Consider the following 19,586-nt stretch of genomic DNA (forward strand, 5'->3'; position numbering starts at 1 on the left):
AACGCGCATTTTTGAGTTTCAATATGTTTTCCGAGCAAAGCTCGGTCTCCCAGATATTTGGTTATTAAAACAATGTATCATTCGAATATATATATTTATTGGCGTTAAATAAAATACAATACAAGTTGGTTAAAAGAAACAACAACACGAGAATGAAAACAGTAGCTGTGTTAAAGGAACGTTGAGTTTTAAGAGGTTTTTGGCGCTATCAGTGACCGTAGAGTTATTATCTATATTTCACAAGTATACATTCATCTTCAACATTATGTTCTGCACGGCAAGGGAAGTGTTCCCGTAAAATTATTGAATTTAACAAAAATTAATATGTTTTATTATTGTTACACAGATCTCCAGGCAACTTCAGGGGTGTATACAAAGATAAAATGTTTTGACATGGACGATTATTTTTCAAAGCAATAAAGTACTTTAGGAATCTTCAAAGTAAGGACGTGACACGGGGAAATGTAAGACGTAAGTAACGCAAGTCTGGTGTCTTTTTTTTGTAGTAAGTAGATTTGGCTCTGACGCAGCGAAAGAGAACGCAGAAATTGGATTAAAGATCTACTCAAACCAAGCAAGTAGAAAACAATAAAAGTTGATAAACTTCAAAGGATTGTGCATTTTATTTTATACGTTCGCTCGTTGACCTGCGTCGGTAGTACAAACTCCATTGGAATCTTTCTTTTTACAACAACAACTTATTATGCTTATTAATATGAATAGTAAGATCCCGACCAAAGAGAGCAGCGCAGACCAAGGGATATCAGGTAAACTCGTAGGGTTACTTGCACTTTTAGTTTGATTTTTTTTTGTCCCATCAACCCGTGTAATAAGCGGCTTTGGGTACCTGTAAACATGGGTAAATATATTCAATCGAAATTATAAGTTTCCCTTTCCCTTTTGAAATTAGCCCTACTTCTATCTACTTAAGACACAAACTATACGGACTTAGCACAGATAAGTAAACAAAGAATGACTAATTCAACGAGTCTTCGTTTAAGCGCAGGTCTGCGTTTCAGCTTGGACAAATATTTGTGTTATCATCTACAGATTGCATTTCTCAACCGATTCTCGTGAAATTCGGTAAGCAGGTTAAGTAGCGTAGTCACTAATCCACATTGATCCGATGTGGATTCGCGAGGCCTACAATTTACAAAGCTACTAGTTAAAGAGTTATTTATGATTTTAATATTAAAATTGCCTTGTCATACGATGAAAATTGTATATACATGATCTAGCAGGTATTGCAATAATTGAAAAATAGCTGCTTTATTTGACCATTTCATTTTGGATAAGATTAAACTTTTCTATGCTTTAAAATCCAGGGATTCTTTAAAACGTAAATTGCACATTCAATATACAATATTTAAAAAGAAACCTCCGAGGAAACTTACTCTAAATCTGTTATAATGCCAGTATAGACATCTTCCATGACATATTCACCATCAATAAAGTCATCGTGTTTAAAATTAGCTCTTTTCACTTTCCTGGTTGTGGCATTCTTCATTTGCTTAGCCAACGCTCGAATATCCGTGTCTTTCACCATATCATCGGTCGGCGAGTAGATAATTTTAGTTCGAACAGTAATAGCATTTAACGGATATTCTGGAGGATTTTTACCATCGTACTCTTCTACATTTTTTGATTCCCCAAAATCCCAGCGACGAAATTTTTTATTCTTAATATTTTGTGCCCAATGAATTAACAACTTGATAGAACCACCTCTCGTCTCAGCTACTGTATTGTTGGATGATTTAATACCCTGTGGATACAATTAAATAATATCAGCAGAAATGGATCAATTAGGGCAACATGAAAAGGACGGTATGGATAAAAAATCCTTACAGGTGATTGAAATATTAATACTACTGTATGGTTTATAAATACTTTTCCTTCAATAAGGTCAATTGCTAATAATAATAGAAAAAAAAAAACAAATATGTAGATTGTCTTCTAAGTCGTAGACTTAGTTCACCGGCTCGCTCAGTCACCTTATCACCATGACGATGTCAAATGCCTAAGAGGTCTTACCATGATTTTCTGAATTTGTAATTCGTTACAAATGTTGTCCCATGCTTTTCCTCCGAGGCAGTTATCGGGGACCATATCCTGGATTGGCCCGTAAGCATCATATGGGAATATTTCGAACGTGTCTACTTTTATTAGAGCTTCCTGTAAAAAAAAATGCTCTTTGGTGCTTAATATTTCAGCATTTACATTAACAGTATCTGCTAAACTCTGGGAAAAGAGCAAACATATATGAGAGCTAACAATGACGCTATCTAGATAAAAAATTACTTGACATTAATTTCAGATTAGCAATCTTTCAAATTTTAATGACTTACATGTAACGATGTCGGATCGTCCAACTCTTTCTGGAGATTCGTGTTAGTAGTTGTTGTGTGATACCCGAGTGGAGCCATTAAAAACGCCCTGTCAAATTTGTCGTTGTATTCGGTCACCAAGGAATTTAGAACCAAAAAGAAAGTCCCTCCTAACGAATGACCAATATAATGTATCTTTTTAAATGTGGTCATTATAAGAATATAATCCACAGCAGCAGCAAGGTCGAAACAGCCGATTTCTTCATAAGAATAGTTGTTAAATTCAGCTTTTTGGATATGCGGCGCATATGCGACGTGAGTTTGGCAATATTTATTGCCGCGTGCATTAAATAACCACACGTCGTATCCTAGATTCTCAAGTGTGTAGGCTGAAAGAAAATTGTCACATTGTAGTAGGTATTTGGACGTTTACAGAAAAAGACCTTATTGATTTCGCGAACCTCTCTGTTTCAGCTTGGACAAAAATGCTTTCGTATGTCCGGATGTTCTCCTCTACAGGTCTCAATTCTGAACTGATTCACGTATTTTTTTTTGTTCAAAATGGTGGAGCCATACATTTAGATATTCAGTTAAGTTATATTCGAGGACGTTGGACTACAGCTCACAGAGCCACTAGTTTGGATGTATTAAGAAAATTCTCGTGTGGTCTACAGCATAGAGCCCTTAACAAGAGCCCAGATTTTTAATTGTACTTTCAAGAAGACCGCCAGGCTGAAGTGGGAATAGGCGGGTCACGTCTGCTGCATGCATCCGAATAGGTGGGTTAGTATAGCCACCCAGTGGATGCCGCAAGTTAAGCGCAGACGCCGCAGGCCCAGACGGAAATGGCGGGACTACTTTGACACCTTCATGAGTAACTGACCAGAAATAGCACAACAAACGGAGCTGTGGAGATCATCATATCTAAAAAAAAGTACTTTCACACAAGTACCTATTCATAAAAAGATTGCCAACTCACCTAGAGACTGACTCTTGTCCTGGTTGAGAAATCTGTCGGAAGACTGAAACATACCGTGGACTAGTAAGACCGGGCACTTCTTAGTTGGAAGTTCAGCGGCCAGTCTAATCATCGTTAGCAAGTATCCGTCAACGCTCCCGATGCTATGTTCAGTCGCAGGTTTTCCGTCTTTGAGTTTAATTTTTTTTACTTTATTTTTTGTTGCATTTCGAAAATCCTATAAAATTACAAGTTTTATTTTTTGTGTAAACAATCGAAAACCACAAAGGCACAAACATTTTATAAATACTTACTTTCAAAGGCATTTTTAATAAAAATTTCTTTATACGATTTCCAGTACTATTTGTGACGGTAGTGTTTTCCCCCTTAAATTCTTCAGCGTCACATAATAATAAATTTCTAAATAATAAAATGAATATTACGACGACACAACCTTTTTGCAACATAATTTGCTCAAGAGTGCACAATCGTTGGAACGATATCATGTGTTGACTTTAAATCGGTTGATTATTGGTACCATTAATGGCGTAATAATGAGAGTTTTCTCATTATTTGTCATCTAGTAATTATTCGTATTTAAGATCTTGCTATCACCGTTGCCTAACCCAAAACTCTTTATCATCATCAATTCAATATGTATGTAGAAATACGTCCACTGCTGGGTAAAGAGCCTTCTTCGAGGTTCCTAATCAGGTTCGCGTGGACGCGCTCTCACACAACTAGCCCGTATTCGCAATACTCATCACGCATCACCAACTATACCTACCCGTCAGTACTCGTGGAACAGGTACTTGGATCTAGTGTTTTCGTGGATGCGTACTTGCAAGACTCAGTACTCTTTTAGCCTAGTATGTTTCACCTCTAGCGCAATCGAGGTTTGGACACTATATATTAGATGCGGAGCTGGCAGTTTCTTGCGATCTTGACCAAATTGTCAATTTGTTGAATTTGTCTGACAATAATAATGTTTGTAATAAACTACTACCTACTACCATAAACGAATGTGAAAGATTCAGCCTTAAATAGCATAGCAGCCAAAGCCAAACATAGCTGTAACAAAAACTAAGTATAAATATATTTATTGAAGAAAATTGCGAGTACCTAAGAAAACCTACTTAAAAGGAAAAAGTACTCCAAATCCTCCGTGTGCATCAATGCAAATGGCCGCGTACGCATGCGCATGGTGTGATTTCAGACTAATTTCCTATTGCGTTCGCTCTGACTGTGAAATACATTCTCTTGTTGAGGTATTCTTGAGGGAGTTTTTATAAGATTCTTCATTAATGCATGCTTCTGTTTGCTCGCAATCAAGCAGGTCAGGTTTCCTTGTCCTTGTCCCATTTAGTGCACAATAATCTGGATTCTGGTATTGGAATGTTTTAGTTTCATTTTATAAGAAATTGATGAAATTTTGACTTATATATTATAATATTTTGTTTACTCGTAGTAGACCTGTCCTATACTACATAATTTTTTATTTCCAATTTCAGTAACTAAGCCATTGCTTCTGGGTTTTACGAAGTATACATTAAAAAACGGCACTATTCATTGAACTAATTTGCTCTAATAAAAGATTTTTAAATGGTCATCTTCAATACCGGTATTAATATAAGAATTTCGGTATTGAGTGCCAATATCGGATTTCAATACTGGTATTGAGAATCTTCCGATATTAGATGCCCTAGTCCCATTCTTTTAGTAACGGTGGAAGGTTGGCATAGCTTGTCTTTTTCTTCACTTACTTTATTTTCAATTTTTCTCTCACACAGTCTTATCAATATTTTCCTTGATTTGCCTTTTTTCTTGCATCCCTCCTTTCTCAATATTACTCTTCTCGTCTTACAGTACTCAAACCTTAGCAACACATGACCATACGACCTCAATTTTTTAGCTATGGGGGCATCTTTTAGACAATCCTGTAGTATACAAAACCTTATCGTCCTATTTTCAAAGGTATTGTATAATGATTGTATACAATATTTTGGAATAGGTTAAATACATATGTCTTTTCCATTATTACATAAGTTGTTACATACAAAATAAATCAGGATAATTACATCATTTAACAGTATGACAGTGTTTGTGACTTTCGTTTTCATCTTAAAGTTATCACCACTATCATGATAGGAGGAAATAATGAGTTGACACCATTTTAATTATACTTTCAATACGCAATTACACGTATACCTACCATTTAACCTTTACCTGTGGCTGTTGATAAGAAATTATTATAGGCAGTTACGGGCTTGGCTACATGAAGCTGATTTGTATTGTATTAAGGAAGTCAAAATATAATATTTGGTCTAGTCTTTTTTTGGTATATGGACATTCTGTTCCTTGTCTCTTCCTTCCATTGTCAGTAATTGTATCGTTTCTTGGCAAAAGGTTTGTTAGTCATTGTCTTGGCAACAAGGCCTTGAAGAAACAAACAGAAAAACGTTATTATAGACAACTGAAGCGGTTCCTTTTGACAGGAAGCGTCACAACTCAAACTCGACTTAAAACAAAAATGTACTTAACCCTTTGAATAATAATAATAATGACAATCAGTACAAAAAAGCACAAGTGTCCTTCACGACAAGCGTATAGAAATATTGGAACAATAACATCAGAGGAACTTGTGAGTAGTGTTGTCGTGTATACAACGTGGCATTCACGAAGTCGCGTGATTTGATGTCATTTTATTAAAGGTTAGATTTGATAAATCTGTACGTATATCCGTCTGCGAACTATAATTTCTACCCATTTTTATTTTTATAAAATCAATCTTCCCCAAAATTTACGTACATGATTATTTGAATGGCCAAAATAAAAAATCGTCATTATAGATTTTACCTTGAAGATAGACAACGCTTTAGCGTTAACAAACAAGAATACTTTTCTTGGTCCGACATCCGTATGTAGGTAGTTAATATGAAAGTATCTGGCCCAAGAATATGTTAACAAACATTTGTAGGAAGATTAGCTACATGTGTTTGTTTAAATTTTATTAAAATTTAAAACTACAATTATTCTCCAAAATATTTTCCTTTAGGGTTGATACATAAACGCAAACGTTTGTTAAAATGATAAACAATATGCCGCGGTAAAATAAAAATGACAACGTATTTTTGGGCTACCTTATATATAATATTTAGCCTAAATAATTTAAATGATGCAGGCTAATTAAACGCATTTCACTTTTGTTCATCTTACTTTATTTACTAAATTTTCAGTTATTAAAATGGTGACTAAAATTAATAACTTAAAAAATACACGAGTGCTATGTATTCTAATCGACTGTTTGTTTCCTGTTATTGCCGTTTTTGCTACCAAAAATCTTTATGCATATAAATATGAATATGGCAAGCCCAACACCAAAAATTACTAGTCCGATCCACCAAGAGGAACTGTTAGTTTTCTTCTTCTGACCCGGTATGACGTACTTTTTATTCCTGTAAACATGTTATAACTTGATCATAATTCCTTGAACCCTAGTTTCTTAATTTTACTCATACTTTTAACTTTTTTAACTTTGTGCAATTAAAACCGATGATTAGTATAGCAATCCCAGCGATCAAATTGAAACTACCGTTCATTTTTAGTTTTGGTTCAGGATGTACAGGGCGTTTATTTGGTCACCCGCAATAATTTATGGGCTGAATATATAGGTCATACTAAGCATGGGTTGGTCCCATAGTAAAAGTTACTAAGTATGGCCTGTATATTCACCCCGTAAATTATTGCAGGTGACTAAATAAATACCCCGTAGTACTAAATTATTGATATTTCAGACAAGTCAACAAATATTAAAATATATTTTACCGTATTTCCTTGCATTGTTTGGTAACTTTTTTTCTAACAGGTACTTATAATAATAATAATACATTTCTTTATTTCGGAAAAACAATGTATCCATAGAGCTACAAGAAAATATCTTAACCTGTGTTAGTATTTATAAGTATAATTTTTGACCTGCTAATTTATAATATATTGAGTTTTTAAATTGCTCGGTCCAGTGCCTTATGATCGGACAATCAAACCTATCACCAATTTTTTTTAATGCTGTTTGGACTACATCTCACACGACTTGGTAATGAGACTATATTTTTTCATATCATTGTCTGGAAACTATCTTATATGCCTCGCCGGAAAAAAGGTTTGCCTACTTCGGCTCCAACAATGCCTCGACAGCAATCCCTAGCTTTTCTGTCCTCAGTATTAATTTACTGTTGAAGGTAGACGGACTATTAGAACATAGATATATAACACACTTACTCCGGCAAATCTTCTATAATGCTGTTGTAAACGTCATGCATTACTTCTTCCCCAGCGATAAAGTCATCGTGTTTAAATTCCGGTCTCTCCACTTTCCTGAGTTTAGCATTAGTCATATTCGATGCCAATTCATAAATGTCATCTTCGTCGATCATCTCGTCGGTTGGGGCAAATATTATTACAGTACGAACAGTAACAGCCTGTAAACTATATTCAGGAGGATGTCCTCTATACCCGTAGATTAGTTTATTATCTACGTAATCAAAACGGCGAAATACTTTCTTTTCGACGTTTTGTGCAAAATGAATTAAAGTCTTGATAGAACCGGCTCTCGTAGCTTCTTTACGATTATTGGTAGCATTTAGATCCTGTGAATATAATGCTGTATTATTAGCAAACAGTATTATTAGCGAGAATAAATGCGTTAAAGAGATACCGAAGACATGACCATATTGCAAAAGTTGAACTCTTCTTCTTCCTCGCCTTGTCCCGACATATTGCCACGACTCATGGGAGCCCAGGGTCCGCTTGACAATTAATCCCAAGATTTGGCGTAGGCACTAGTTTTTACGAAAGCGACTACCATCTGACCTTCCAACCCAGAGGGTAAAACTATGCCTTGTGGGGATTAGTACGGTTTCCTCACGATGTTTTCCTTCACAAGTAAATATCAAATGATATTTCAAAAGTTGAACTAGACCCAAAAAAAATCAGATCCCCTCATAATTGTAAAATCATTATAGGGCTGAATTTTCTAATCGTAGACAACATCAGCAAATCAATTTATCAAAGAAATTAATGGTAATTTAAATCTACACGATGGCCCAGCGCTAGACTAGCGAGATGGCCACGGGATGATTGAGAGCACGCACTATACGCAACATCGCTGGCCCTTTTACTTTGATCGCTTGACCTTTGATGTGCGGACGAAAAACGGACACCGTGGCTACCATCTCTACACGCTGGCCCATAGTAACACTGCTGATGGTGACTGTAGCAATGTTCTCGCTCCGACTGTAAGCCTTTATCGAATTAATCTAAAAAGTGGTTTGTGGTTTTAATGTTCTTACCATGATCTTATGAATTTGCATTTTATTGCAAATAATTTCATACTTTTTCAAACCCAAGCACATTGATGAGGTAAATTGCACGTTGTCCTCATCATCGTAATATGGAAATAATTCATAAACTTCTGCTTTCTTAAGATCGGTCTGTAAATATCCATATAAAACGATACTGCTGTTACTGGTATGGTTCGTGATTGAAATATTATGGTTTTAATATGCCTAATTCTGTGATATGACAAGTACTAATGTTTGTCACGCCTATAAAATAAGCCTAACATAGCATAAATAATTCCAGGGCCTTGAAATATGCGGTGAATTTTTAAAGATTATTGGTGTTAAGCTTTTAACCTGTCAAATCTAAAATCGTACATTTAATGTGGATGGGACTTCGTTGCAGTGGCGAGGCGTCTATATAAATCGATTCCTGATGGCTTGCTTGTTTGAGGGTTACACTTATTGAGCACAATATTCTGAATTTTTTGAAGAAATTACATAATAATTATAGTTGATGCCATACCATAAACTTTGAAACTTTGCATGTTGTACAAACCTAAGAACCCGAACTTTTTAGGTATGAAAATGTAATGTTTTTTAGTAAGAATCACAACAGCATTTAAAAATTGGAGGATAAATGTTCCAACTTTTATTTTGTTCCCAGTAAAATACAGGCAAAGGCTATACTTACGTAAAGTTTTTCGTGAAGAAGCAACTGCTTTTTAAGAGCGGTGTTAGGCATGCGACCGCTATAAGCAATCGGAGCCATTAGAAACGCCCTATCAAATTTAACATTGTACGACGGCAATAAAGAATTTAAGACTAAAAAGAAAGTTCCACCCAAGCCATAACTAATATAATGCAATTTCTTGAATCCAGTCGTAGGGAGTATGAAGTCCACTGTGGCAGCGAGGTCAAAATAGCCAATTTCTTCGAATGAATAGTTGGAAAATATGGAGGCATTTTTTTCTGGGTCTAAATTGACGTGTCTTCGGCTATATTTGTTGCCACGAGCGTTAAACAGCCACACATCGTATCCGAGATCCTGCAGTTTGTAAGCTGGAAGAAACTTAAGAGGTCGTCATTTTAAGAGTAAACCACGAAATTTTAGACGAAATTGGTATAGCAGGTTTAATGTTCGATCCTTTACTTGGTTTTCCACTTCTACCAGATATTCCGAAATGTCGTTATATTTACTACCACATTTAGAAATAATGTATTTAAAAAAATTTAAACGTACTCTCAAATCTCAAAAAAATATATCAACTGACAAGTAGATGAAAAATTAAGTAATTGACCGCTGCCGCTGATTCATAAAACGTTTTGAACCCACCTAAATTCTGATCCTGTTTTTGTTTAAGAAATCTGTCCGAAGACTGGTACATCCCGTGAACAAGTAGCACTGGACAATATTCTGTGTCTCCATTGATAAATTCAGAGGATATTCTAAATATCTTCAGTAAGTAACCATCACTCGTCTGTACGTCAAATGAAGTGGGGGGCCTTCTAAAGGCGAGTTTTGATGGTACAATCTGTAAATTTAATAAAGCAATCTCATTCATACCTTTGCCAGTGTGGATGGGTCAGCATTTGAACTACCATAGCAATCGAAAATTCGATATCTGCCTCTCTAGCTTGAATCTGCAAAGCCGATACAGAGGCACATAATGAAATTTGATTTTCAGTATAGGCATCGCCATACAACGAGGGAATGTAACTAGCCTTAAAAGAACATCTCGCAGGGGACTGACCTTTGTGACCTGCCTTTTGTAATGTTACTTTAATAAATCAATAAAGGGCAAAACACGAATTTTACAAGTATTATTATATATTATACAGCTCCAGTTAAATACATGTATGACGTTAGGCTTTCCTAAAAGTCTAGGCACAACTAGGTGATTTTAGAGGACAAATATTTTTGGCAAATCGTGCGTTACGAGTAAATCTTCGTCTTTCCCCAATACAGTCGAATATAGATAATTACTCCCCAAAATAATTTGACTCCATAATTTGCTCTTATATATGGAAGAAAATGAACTGAAAGGAAAGGGCGACTATAATAAAGGGCGTTAAGATATATAATATATAAGAAGATTTTACATTGACTTACAGTTTGATTGTGTTCAGTCTGATTAGGCGAGATAATTGTAATATTATCTATACTAGGGACAGTACGGTCTTCCTTCTGTAATTGTTCTGCGTCAGACAATAACATACTTTTCAGTGTCAATATTAACATTATGTCACAGCCCTTTAGCAACACCATTTTGCCTTCAAGTTCAGATCGTATATGTGTGTCAAGAGTAATTAATGGCTTGAGAATGATAATCAGTTCATTATTTTTAGTACCTAGTTAATAACATGAACTATTCTTGGCATTGCCGTTGATTAGAAGAACCTAAAACCTATCATTATTATTTCAGTTTTTCGAATCTGATACCGCTCAAGGATCTTCTCTATGACGGGTTGCTTTATCAAGGTGCGTCCAGCTCTAGTGAACATTGTTGCCTATCCAATAAGATAGCAAAGATGTCAGGACACAGCGATTATAACCAATGCTATTGGCTAATTCCCGCACCTCTCATTTCATATCCGCTTATCTCCGCCTCGGTGGAAAGGTAAATTAAACCGCGAACCCGTTATATTCGCTAGATCTGGTCAAACCTTTAGTTTATATAGTTAACTATTTGCATTTTTAGCCAAAACTTGGGCTTATTTTACAAGGAGTTCAAGGACCTTTCCCCTCTGCTTGTGTTACGAGATTGCCAAGTACACAAGAACCTGTCCTGTCCCAACTTTGTATTGTAGTGACGCAGTTTTTAACACACATCTGTATAAGTATACGTACGGACACAAGAAGAATAAGATGTAGCCTGTAAGTAGTCTAGCAATGGAACATACCTGGAACAAAAAAGTATTTATTAAAACCATTATATTTAATATGAGTAAGAGACGGCAGGGGAAATGCACCCAATGCACAATAAAACTGATCTTGATATTGTTCCTGATTGAATTATAAGACATCTTTTTATTTTCAATTCAGCGTCTCTCGTGAGTCTTAGCATTTAAGCTTATGAATGAAAGAGCGAATGCCAGTACACGTTAAATACTAACATGGAATCGGTGAAATAGGTAACGTCTTTCAGGCCAATTCGAGTTTTAGTTATTCGATTTGTTGCCGATATGATACTGATCTGTCAAGTGACTTTTCGTCCAACTAGAAACATCACTAAAACTCGAATTGGCCTTTAGGAACGTAAAATTTTTGAAAATAAAGCCGAAAGGCCTCGCTTTTCTAAACCCGGAAAGCATATGAGGTTGTTAAATTGAAGGCTTTTAGACGTGCCATACAAGAGCGTTAGCGTCAATGGTGAATCTATTATTCATTAATTAGTTTTGAATATTTCGCTCGCTACTTAGTACTTCTGCTACTGAATGTGCATTTAATTAGTGTTCACATTATTGTAAGCACCGTCTTATACTTGTATACGTATTTGCGATTTTCAACCAAAGGGGGTAATAAAATTGTTCTAATTATTGTCAGTTGTCAATAAGGAGATTCTGCTTTAATAATGCAATTGGAATGAAACCATAATATAGCCGACAATGTCATGGCACCCTTTTCCTATAAACGTCGAAGGAAAACTGTATAGCTGTATGCTCAATTTAAGTACTAAGCTTAAATTGAGCAAATAAGCAGGTACAAGTACGCACCCTGTAATTTATTAGTTTTATTACCAGTCTTTAGATAACTAAGTGATGGATGACTGGAGCTTAAGATGTACCGTCACATTAAATCCAGTCATTCACGACGACGCGTGTCTTGAAAGGTTAGATTTGTCAAATCTGCGCGTCATCGTGGATGACACGAACTATACTCACTATTTAATTGATATACATTTATACACTCAAGAAAAAGAGACCTATGCTTCTAGTGCTCCAAGGCCTTCAGCATTCACAGGTGACGCCTTAACTCCTAGGCCACCTGATCGCACCTGATGAATATGCAATCTTACAAAGAGTTTTAATTTTATCTTTGTAGGGCTTGACTGGAAGAGAATGCCTTAAGGCGTTACTAAGTCCGCCATTTGCCATATTTTCCGTTAAATCGTGCAAAATCTTAGGCAACCTCTAAAGGCTAGTTTTACGCTTACACTACCTATTCTAACAATATATCTAGCAAAAACTAATTAGATTTGTCTAAAGTTATTCACTCTTGTTCAGTCTAATTGCCATTCTCAGCGGCCATCGAACTTCCAGTGCAATGATAGTGCATTGAACTGCATAACAGATGCACGTGACGGGGGTATTCATTCGGGTATTTGCAAACTGTTGCAACTCATTATACATTTCTTCACCATATTCCATTGAAATAAAGTGAAAAAGTGTATACTTACTTTTGACCTTGACTTTGAAGACGATTGATCGTCAACACTGTTAATTAATAATAAATTGTCTTTATTGCAAATATACAAGGCACTATGTAATCCATTCATAAGTGTCCATGCACTTTTGCAGCTGGGTGTACATTATTAGTCATTGAAGACTGTTGTTAGTACCTATCTCATCAGTTCCATTTTTTTAATTTTTTTAATCAAAGTAAAAGGACTATGAATGGTATCAGTGAAGTTTTGGCTCTTATTCAGTTAACCAGTCTGCGAAAAACAACTGTATAATTTATCTATCATATCATGCAATAAATTATACCAAAACCCACTCCATCTTTTATTAAATTACTAAAATCAGGCAGAGTAAAACATGTACAGGATTTGAGATATATATTTCGCAACTCACAATTCCATATGACAATTGAAATCAATTGATCTTACAAAACATATGAAAAATAATAGTGACAAGAGAATGAGGCCTGGAATCAAAGCTACTATCAACCAGTTTGTTTTCCGTAATTTTTCCTTGACTTGGTCATCTTCTGTTTCTGTCGTCTTCGTGCTGTTCATGTCATCGCTTAATTTAATTATATTTTGCCTTCCAACTGAAACTTTGTGTTTAGACCTCCTATAATCAAAAATTAACTGTTATGGAAACCTTAAATATTTTTTTAACATTGAATATATCATAAACCAATGTTTTTATCATTATTCAGTATGAGTATTGGATGGATGTGATACGCCTTTACTTGGGCATAAACATTATGTTTAAGATGTTGTATTTTCTAAATAACGAGAGGTTCTGTACTTGAAAGGATTTTTGGATACTCAATTTTGTTTAGTTTATTCAATTCGTACAGGTGTTGTCCTATATATGTACAATCCGCTAATCTTTTTTAGCTAAAAAATTATAATAATGATAATATTTTATACTTACTTCTCCAAATCAATAATAATTTTATCATACACAAGTTGCATCACGTCTGGAGCATCAATGAAGTCTTTGTGTTTAAAATCTCTTCTTCCTTCATTCCATCCTACATCTGTCGTCATACCGGTAACATTTTCCTTTTTCACTTCTCTTAATATAACATTGCTCGTATGCGTAGGCATATCCGCAATACCTGCCCTGCCTATTTTTCTCGTTGCAGCGTCACCTATACTAGTCACACTAGTAACCTCTTCAATTTCTACGTTTCGTGATGTAGCATTACCCATATCTGTAGGAATATCAGTAATACCTTCCCGATCTACTTCTGTTGTTGTAGCGTAACCATTATCCGTAGTCATACTAGTAATTTCTCCTCTTTCTACTTCTCTCGATGTAGTATTACTCATATTAGTAGGCATATCAGTAATACCTCTCCTGCCTACTTCTGTTGTTCTAGCGTCAACTATATCTGTAGTAATACCAGTAACATCTTCAATTTCTACTTTTCTTGATGTAGGATTACCTATACCTGTAGGCATACCAGTAGTAGCTTTCGCACCTAATTTTCTTGTTGTAGTTTTATCTATATCTGTAGTCAAATCGTCTTCCCTTCTTAAATCTCCTAATGCAGCATTACTCATATTCGTGGGCATATCAGTATTATATTTCCCATGTACTTCTCTTGATGTAGCATTACTTATGTTCGTAGGCATATCATCAATACCATTCTTACCTATTTCTCTTGTTGTAGCATTAACCATATTCGCTGCCATGTCAGCAATATCTTTTGGGCTCACATACTCATCGTTTGGTGCAAAGAATATCTTAGTTTCAACAGTAATAAGACTTAAATTATATTTAGGAGGTTCTTTTGTTCCATAATGATCTTCATTTTCCTTTTCCCCGTAATCCCATCGACTGAAACTTTTAGATTTTACATTTTGTGCTAAATGAACTAACTGTTTGATAGATCCACCCCTCGTTTCATTTATTTTATTGCCTTGACTTTGTATGTCCTGTAAACACATCATTAATATTAGTAAATATATTTTTATTGGTGTGCATGGCCCTGAACTTCCAGGGTTACTAATAATGTCTTACAAAGTTGACAAAAGAAACGCCAAGCGCCGCTACACACCGCACTCACGCTGCTCAATTCTGTGCTTAATGTGGCTCCGCACATTGGCAACTTATACAACAATGTAAACGAATATTTGAATCGCAGTATTAATTAAGTAGTCTAGTGCAGTGATTTTACATATTATTAGGTTAAGTAATAATGGTTAATATTTAGATTGTAATGTATTGGCAAACGCTGTAATTACAATGTTTTTTTGAATACTAAACAATAATAAAATAATGTAATATTTGATTGTTTTTTTTTATTAGGTTAGTTTACAAGCAAAATTATTTTAGAAAAGTTTAGAGTACAGATAATACACTCTATTTATATAGAGGTTAAATATTGTTTCTGCTTAAAAGAGTTGATGTCCTTTCCTTACCATTGCTTCATTAATTTTCAATAAGTTGCATATATTTCGATAAGTATCATTGCCAAGGCATTGTTCTGCCGAAAAGAGAATATCTTTATTTGCAGGCTCATATGGGAATATTTCCAGGGTGCTAACATTTAAAAGTTCTTCCTGTCGAGGAATCAAAATAAATATGATAAATAACAAGTTACACTTTATTATCTTAGAACACAAAATCGCTTTTACTTACATATATTTCGTCACAGCGACTAGCCTCATTCTCGAGATCTTTATTAGGGAAGTAGTTTTGGTACCCAATTGGAGCCAAGAGATGCGCTGTGTCAAATTTATTATTGTATTCAGGATTCATAGCATTAAGTACTAAAAAGCTGGTGCCTCCCAATGAATAGCCAATGTAATGTATTTTTTCCTGCTTAGTATTGTCGACAATGAAATCTACAGTAGCAGCAATGTCGTGTAGAGCGATTTCCTCGTAAGTGTAGTTGAAAAAAATTGCTTTATATTTTGTTTCTGGTCCGAAGGATGTGTGACTTCGGCTATATTTGTTGCCTCGGAAGTTAGCTAGCCACACATCATATCCGAAATCTTGAAGTTTGAAGGCTGAAAGATAATTCAATATTTATCATCCAAAGGTAGCTTGGGCAGATTTCGAAATAATCGTTCGATAAATCGGTCTTTCGTGCAAGTAAGAAATGAGAAAAGCTTTTCTAAATATTTAATATTATATAAAATGTAAAAGAATCACTGTCTGGACTATATTTTATCGAGAGTGGAAGTATTTTACTCACCCAAAGACTGATTTTCCCGTTGCTGCAGAAACCTGTCCGAAGATTGAAACAAACCGTGTACCAGTAACACCGGGTACTTTTCAAACGTTACTTTATAATTTTCATAAGTCAGCCTAAATATTCTTAATATGTACTGATCATTGGTTACAACGTTGTATTCATTAAGGTACCTTCCTGTATTATTGGTAAGTTGGATTCTGTTTGTCAGTGGATTCTGAAAATTCAATTTTTAACGATAAAACGAATTAATTTTAAAACGTAAATCCTTGTACCTAGATATATTTTGCGTTGAATTCTCAAGTAAAAGAAAAAAATTAAATACATTTAGACTTACGTTCATACTATCTAAAAGTTTCTTGATATTTGTCGTTTTTGTCTCGGGCTTTAGGTCGTCACATGAAATAATTTTAAGAATAATGATCAAAATGAAACAACATTTTAGCAGCATTGTGTTGTTTGCGACTTCAAAATCGCTCTAATGGCATGTCATTTATAGATGTTCTCTTTGAATTAGTTTACTAATGGCTTCGAGTAATGATGGAAAATTAAAATTTTCTCATCAGTTTTTACATCATTGTTATTTTTCAAACTCAGAGATTCAATCAAATCATCTTGATCAGATCATTATCAACTCAATAAAGGGTCAGTAAAACCTATTTCTTTCATTTAGGCGCAAAGTAGCGATTAGATTAACTAACGTACATTTATAGGGCAAGTCAGACACCCGACAGCCGAGTCTTCGCCATGTTTTTAAAAAGACGTTCCGTCTTTGTTTTGCTGTTGTGTCTCCAAATTGTTTCATCGGTTAATTCAGGCGAAGAAGCAACGAAAAATAAAAGCGACAGTAATAGTACTTTCACAAAACATACCAGGCGGTTGAAAAAAACAAAGACAAGATCACTTAAATTAACGCAAGTAAGTCGCAATATATTTTTTTCATACTGAAATACTAATATTAATGGTATTTTTCGGCGGACAGTTTTTGACAATGTGAAATTGAAATATTTTTAAGAGCATTTTTGTATTTTATAAATAATTCAACTGCTTTTTTCATTGTCACATTTGTTGGAAATTTGCAGAATCCAAAGGCAAACCTAATAGCACTCAATGATAAAGGAAGGTTTTTAAAATCATATGATATCGTTACTTGCGATGGTTACATACTGAACATATTCAGGACCACTTTTGAAATTGATGAGCCGAAACATAAAGAATTTCCCGTTGTACTAGTTCCTGGCTTGTACCAATCTTCCGACAGGTTTGTCAGACAAAACACTGAACATTCTCTGGGTAAGTTCTTTAAAACAATAAATTAGAACAACCCACTTTTACTCAAGACTTAAATATTAAACAATCTGTATTTTCAGCTTTCATACTCCAAGATCTTGGTTATGATGTATGGCTCGCCAATGTACGTGGCACTAAATATGGCAGACGTCATTTGTACCTTGAATCAGAAACGGATGAAAGTACTCAGTTTTTCGACTACAGTTACGACGAAATTGGTTTCTATGACATCGCTGTAATAGTAGACTATGTTTTAAATGATACCCGTAAAGAAAAGGTGCATTATATTGGTCATTCGTTAGGTGGCACAGCCTTTTTGGTTTTGAATACAATTAAGCCCGAATTTAATAATAAATTTGAAACAGCGCACCTAATGGCTCCTATTGGGTATCAGAACTATTTCCCGAATACGAATTTTACGAAGGAAGTCGATCACTTTAAAGAAATATTTGTAAGTATTTAAAAGTACATCGTATTTTTAAACCCAAGAGAAGAATAATCTGTTAATTCGTGTACACTATCAGTGCATTATTATTTAAATTATTACAGGAAGACCTTATAAAAAGTGGAAAAGCAGAAATATTTCCCCCTGTGAAGGATGACAGCAAGAACTTCTCAGTAGATGAATGCCTCGGCGACAAAAAATATCAAAATATATGCGAAGCGTTGAAAATTAACGAATTAATGGTAATAAATAGAAACGGAATAAACTTATATACTAATTTACTCTTGTACATACTCGTAATTTAATTTGTTCACAGGGACTAGAAAAATATAGCAATTCGAAGGACAAAACGAGGGGCGGCTCTATCAAGCTATTAGCTCATTTAGCTCAAAACATCAAATACAAAACCTTCAACCGATGGGATTACGGTGAGGAAGAAAATATGAATCACTACAAAATCAAGCAAACCCCTATATACAATATAAGTCATATAACTGCTCCAACAATGATAGTTTATTCTTTGAACGATGAGTTCGTGAGTCCTAAAGATATCAAAGATATGGCTAAGAATATGGTTAAGGCTTCAACAAGAGAAGTGAAAAGGAAGGATTTTAAACATCAAGACTTTCTTCTTGCGCCGGATGTCATGGAAACCGTGTACAAGGATATTATAGAAGATCTGAGGTGGGTTATTTTAATAAGTTTATTAATCATAAGATACAATTAGTCTTCAAGACTTACCCTCAGTAACGATCAGTTGCACCAACAACATTTAACAGACTGATCAACGTCAGCGGAGATCAATGAAACTTCACATACAACATAATTTTGCGAACCGACCCTAAGAGAGTAATAATTAAAGCGAAACTGTGGTGGTCCCTTGGTCCTGACAATGCTGCCTAGGGAAAAAAACCATATTCATTATCCTTCACCTAATATCTCACGTATAGTTTCAAATCTTACAGCCAATACTTTTATTTACAGAAACACTGGCCGTTTACATTCTGAAGGCGTAAAAGAACTCAGAAAAGAGCATCCTAACGATGATGACGAATACGAAGACGATCCATCGACAATAAAACCAGACAATAATGGGAACACAATGAAAGGACCAAAAAACAATATGAAACTATTTATACCACCTTCAGTGTGGATGACGATACTAATTTGGTTGCCCAGGCTCATAATACCTATTGTTTTGACCTTATGTCTTATGATATTCTTTTGTTGTGTTAAGAAATTCAATGTGAACTTTAACGTGGGAATGAGAGGCGACAAAAAATCTGCAAAACAGAGAGGAGAGGAAAGAGAAAATAACAGCGCATGAGAATCAATATGAAAGACAAGTGTTTATCTAGTTTATTATTGCTCATCTATAGTAGATTTAATAAAAAATTTGACTACGTCTCTGTATACTTATGTAGTGGTCAGATCATAGAATTTGATCAGTTCATGACATGTCATTTTAAAATTGATCACTTCAGGATATGGTTATCATCATTATATGATAAATTATAAGATCTGACCACGACATATTCACAACATATGAGACACACAATAAACATAAACGGTTAGCACGTTATTGTATCATGACAAAGCAATATTAATGTTGTGTTTTACTCGTAATTGTTCA

General features: G+C 34.9%; 5 protein-coding genes and 1 long non-coding RNA gene across 8 annotated transcripts in view; 2 read left to right on the forward strand and 4 right to left on the reverse strand.

The window, feature by feature from the left end:
- The window catches only part of LOC133518774 (syndecan), a 521,110-nt gene that overhangs the window by 268,021 nt on the left and 233,503 nt on the right, over nucleotides 1–19,586 (reverse strand). The gene's annotated exons all lie outside the window — the stretch shown is intronic.
- LOC133518778 (uncharacterized) overlaps nucleotides 1–19,586 on the forward strand; it is a 275,753-nt gene that overhangs the window by 181,809 nt on the left and 74,358 nt on the right. The window lies entirely within an intron of this gene.
- Nucleotides 81–6,296, reverse strand: LOC133518760 (lipase 3-like). 2 transcript variants are annotated; one of them, XM_061852442.1, is made up of 6 exons: nucleotides 3,597–6,296; nucleotides 3,304–3,520; nucleotides 2,346–2,713; nucleotides 2,032–2,172; nucleotides 1,395–1,762; nucleotides 81–847 (listed from the first exon to the last, which is right to left on the reverse strand). In XM_061852442.1, exons 1-6 carry the CDS (start codon nucleotides 3,786–3,788, stop codon nucleotides 628–630), a joined length of 1,506 nt encoding a protein of 501 aa, XP_061708426.1. In that variant the 5' UTR covers nucleotides 3,789–6,296; the 3' UTR covers nucleotides 81–627. The 2 variants fall into 2 exon arrangements, with proteins under 2 accessions (XP_061708426.1, XP_061708427.1); XM_061852443.1 differs by lacking the exon at nucleotides 3,597–6,296 and having other exon boundaries at nucleotides 3,304–3,534.
- Nucleotides 6,762–12,463, reverse strand: LOC133518761 (lipase 1-like). Its single transcript, XM_061852444.1, has 5 exons — nucleotides 10,732–12,463; nucleotides 9,955–10,153; nucleotides 9,313–9,680; nucleotides 8,631–8,771; nucleotides 6,762–7,928 (listed from the first exon to the last, which is right to left on the reverse strand). Exons 1-5 carry the CDS (start codon nucleotides 10,885–10,887, stop codon nucleotides 7,557–7,559), a joined length of 1,236 nt encoding a protein of 411 aa, XP_061708428.1. The 5' UTR covers nucleotides 10,888–12,463; the 3' UTR covers nucleotides 6,762–7,556.
- On the reverse strand, nucleotides 13,386–16,866 carry LOC133518765 (uncharacterized). Its single transcript, XM_061852447.1, has 6 exons — nucleotides 16,556–16,866; nucleotides 16,222–16,435; nucleotides 15,663–16,033; nucleotides 15,443–15,583; nucleotides 13,947–14,956; nucleotides 13,386–13,637 (listed from the first exon to the last, which is right to left on the reverse strand). Exons 1-6 carry the CDS (start codon nucleotides 16,667–16,669, stop codon nucleotides 13,412–13,414), a joined length of 2,076 nt encoding a protein of 691 aa, XP_061708431.1. The 5' UTR covers nucleotides 16,670–16,866; the 3' UTR covers nucleotides 13,386–13,411.
- On the forward strand, nucleotides 16,906–19,342 carry LOC133518766 (lipase 3-like). The gene is made up of 6 exons (XM_061852448.1): nucleotides 16,906–17,136; nucleotides 17,301–17,511; nucleotides 17,589–17,959; nucleotides 18,058–18,195; nucleotides 18,270–18,637; nucleotides 18,938–19,342. The coding sequence occupies exons 1-6, from the start codon at nucleotides 16,966–16,968 to the stop codon at nucleotides 19,278–19,280; spliced, it is 1,602 nt and encodes a 533-aa protein (XP_061708432.1). The 5' UTR covers nucleotides 16,906–16,965; the 3' UTR covers nucleotides 19,281–19,342.

The sequence above is a fragment of the Cydia pomonella genome, chromosome 6 (assembly GCF_033807575.1).
Source record: "Cydia pomonella isolate Wapato2018A chromosome 6, ilCydPomo1, whole genome shotgun sequence".
In the NCBI taxonomy this organism is placed as follows: Eukaryota; Metazoa; Arthropoda; class Insecta; order Lepidoptera; family Tortricidae; genus Cydia; species Cydia pomonella.

Excerpts from the sequence above, each read along its gene's own strand:
- LOC133518760 (XM_061852442.1), bottom strand. The coding sequence starts at position 3,788 with ATGATATCGTTCCAACGATTGTGCACTCTTGAGCAAATTATGTTGCAA. Across the intron at positions 3,521-3,596 it reads TATTAAAAATGCCTTTGAAA|GATTTTCGAAATGCAACAAA; the intron begins GTAAGTATTTAT and ends GTAATTTTATAG. Across the intron at positions 2,173-2,345 it reads ACGATCCGACATCGTTACAT|GAAGCTCTAATAAAAGTAGA; the intron begins GTAAGTCATTAA and ends TTTTTTTTACAG.
- LOC133518761 (XM_061852444.1), bottom strand. The coding sequence starts at position 10,887 with ATGGTGTTGCTAAAGGGCTGTGACATAATGTTAATATTGACACTGAAA. Across the intron at positions 8,772-9,312 it reads TTCTTCACGAAAAACTTTAC|ACCGATCTTAAGAAAGCAGA; the intron begins GTAAGTATAGCC and ends GGATATTTACAG. Across the intron at positions 7,929-8,630 it reads TGCAAATTCATAAGATCATG|GATCTAAATGCTACCAATAA; the intron begins GTAAGAACATTA and ends TTATATTCACAG.
- LOC133518765 (XM_061852447.1), bottom strand. The coding sequence starts at position 16,669 with ATGCTGCTAAAATGTTGTTTCATTTTGATCATTATTCTTAAAATTATT. Across the intron at positions 16,436-16,555 it reads AACTTTTAGATAGTATGAAC|AATCCACTGACAAACAGAAT; the intron begins GTAAGTCTAAAT and ends TTGAATTTTCAG. Across the intron at positions 14,957-15,442 it reads TGAAAATTAATGAAGCAATG|GACATACAAAGTCAAGGCAA; the intron begins GTAAGGAAAGGA and ends ATGTGTTTACAG.
- LOC133518766 (XM_061852448.1), top strand. The coding sequence starts at position 16,966 with ATGTTTTTAAAAAGACGTTCCGTCTTTGTTTTGCTGTTGTGTCTCCAA. Across the intron at positions 17,137-17,300 it reads GATCACTTAAATTAACGCAA|AATCCAAAGGCAAACCTAAT; the intron begins GTAAGTCGCAAT and ends GGAAATTTGCAG. Across the intron at positions 17,960-18,057 it reads ATCACTTTAAAGAAATATTT|GAAGACCTTATAAAAAGTGG; the intron begins GTAAGTATTTAA and ends AAATTATTACAG.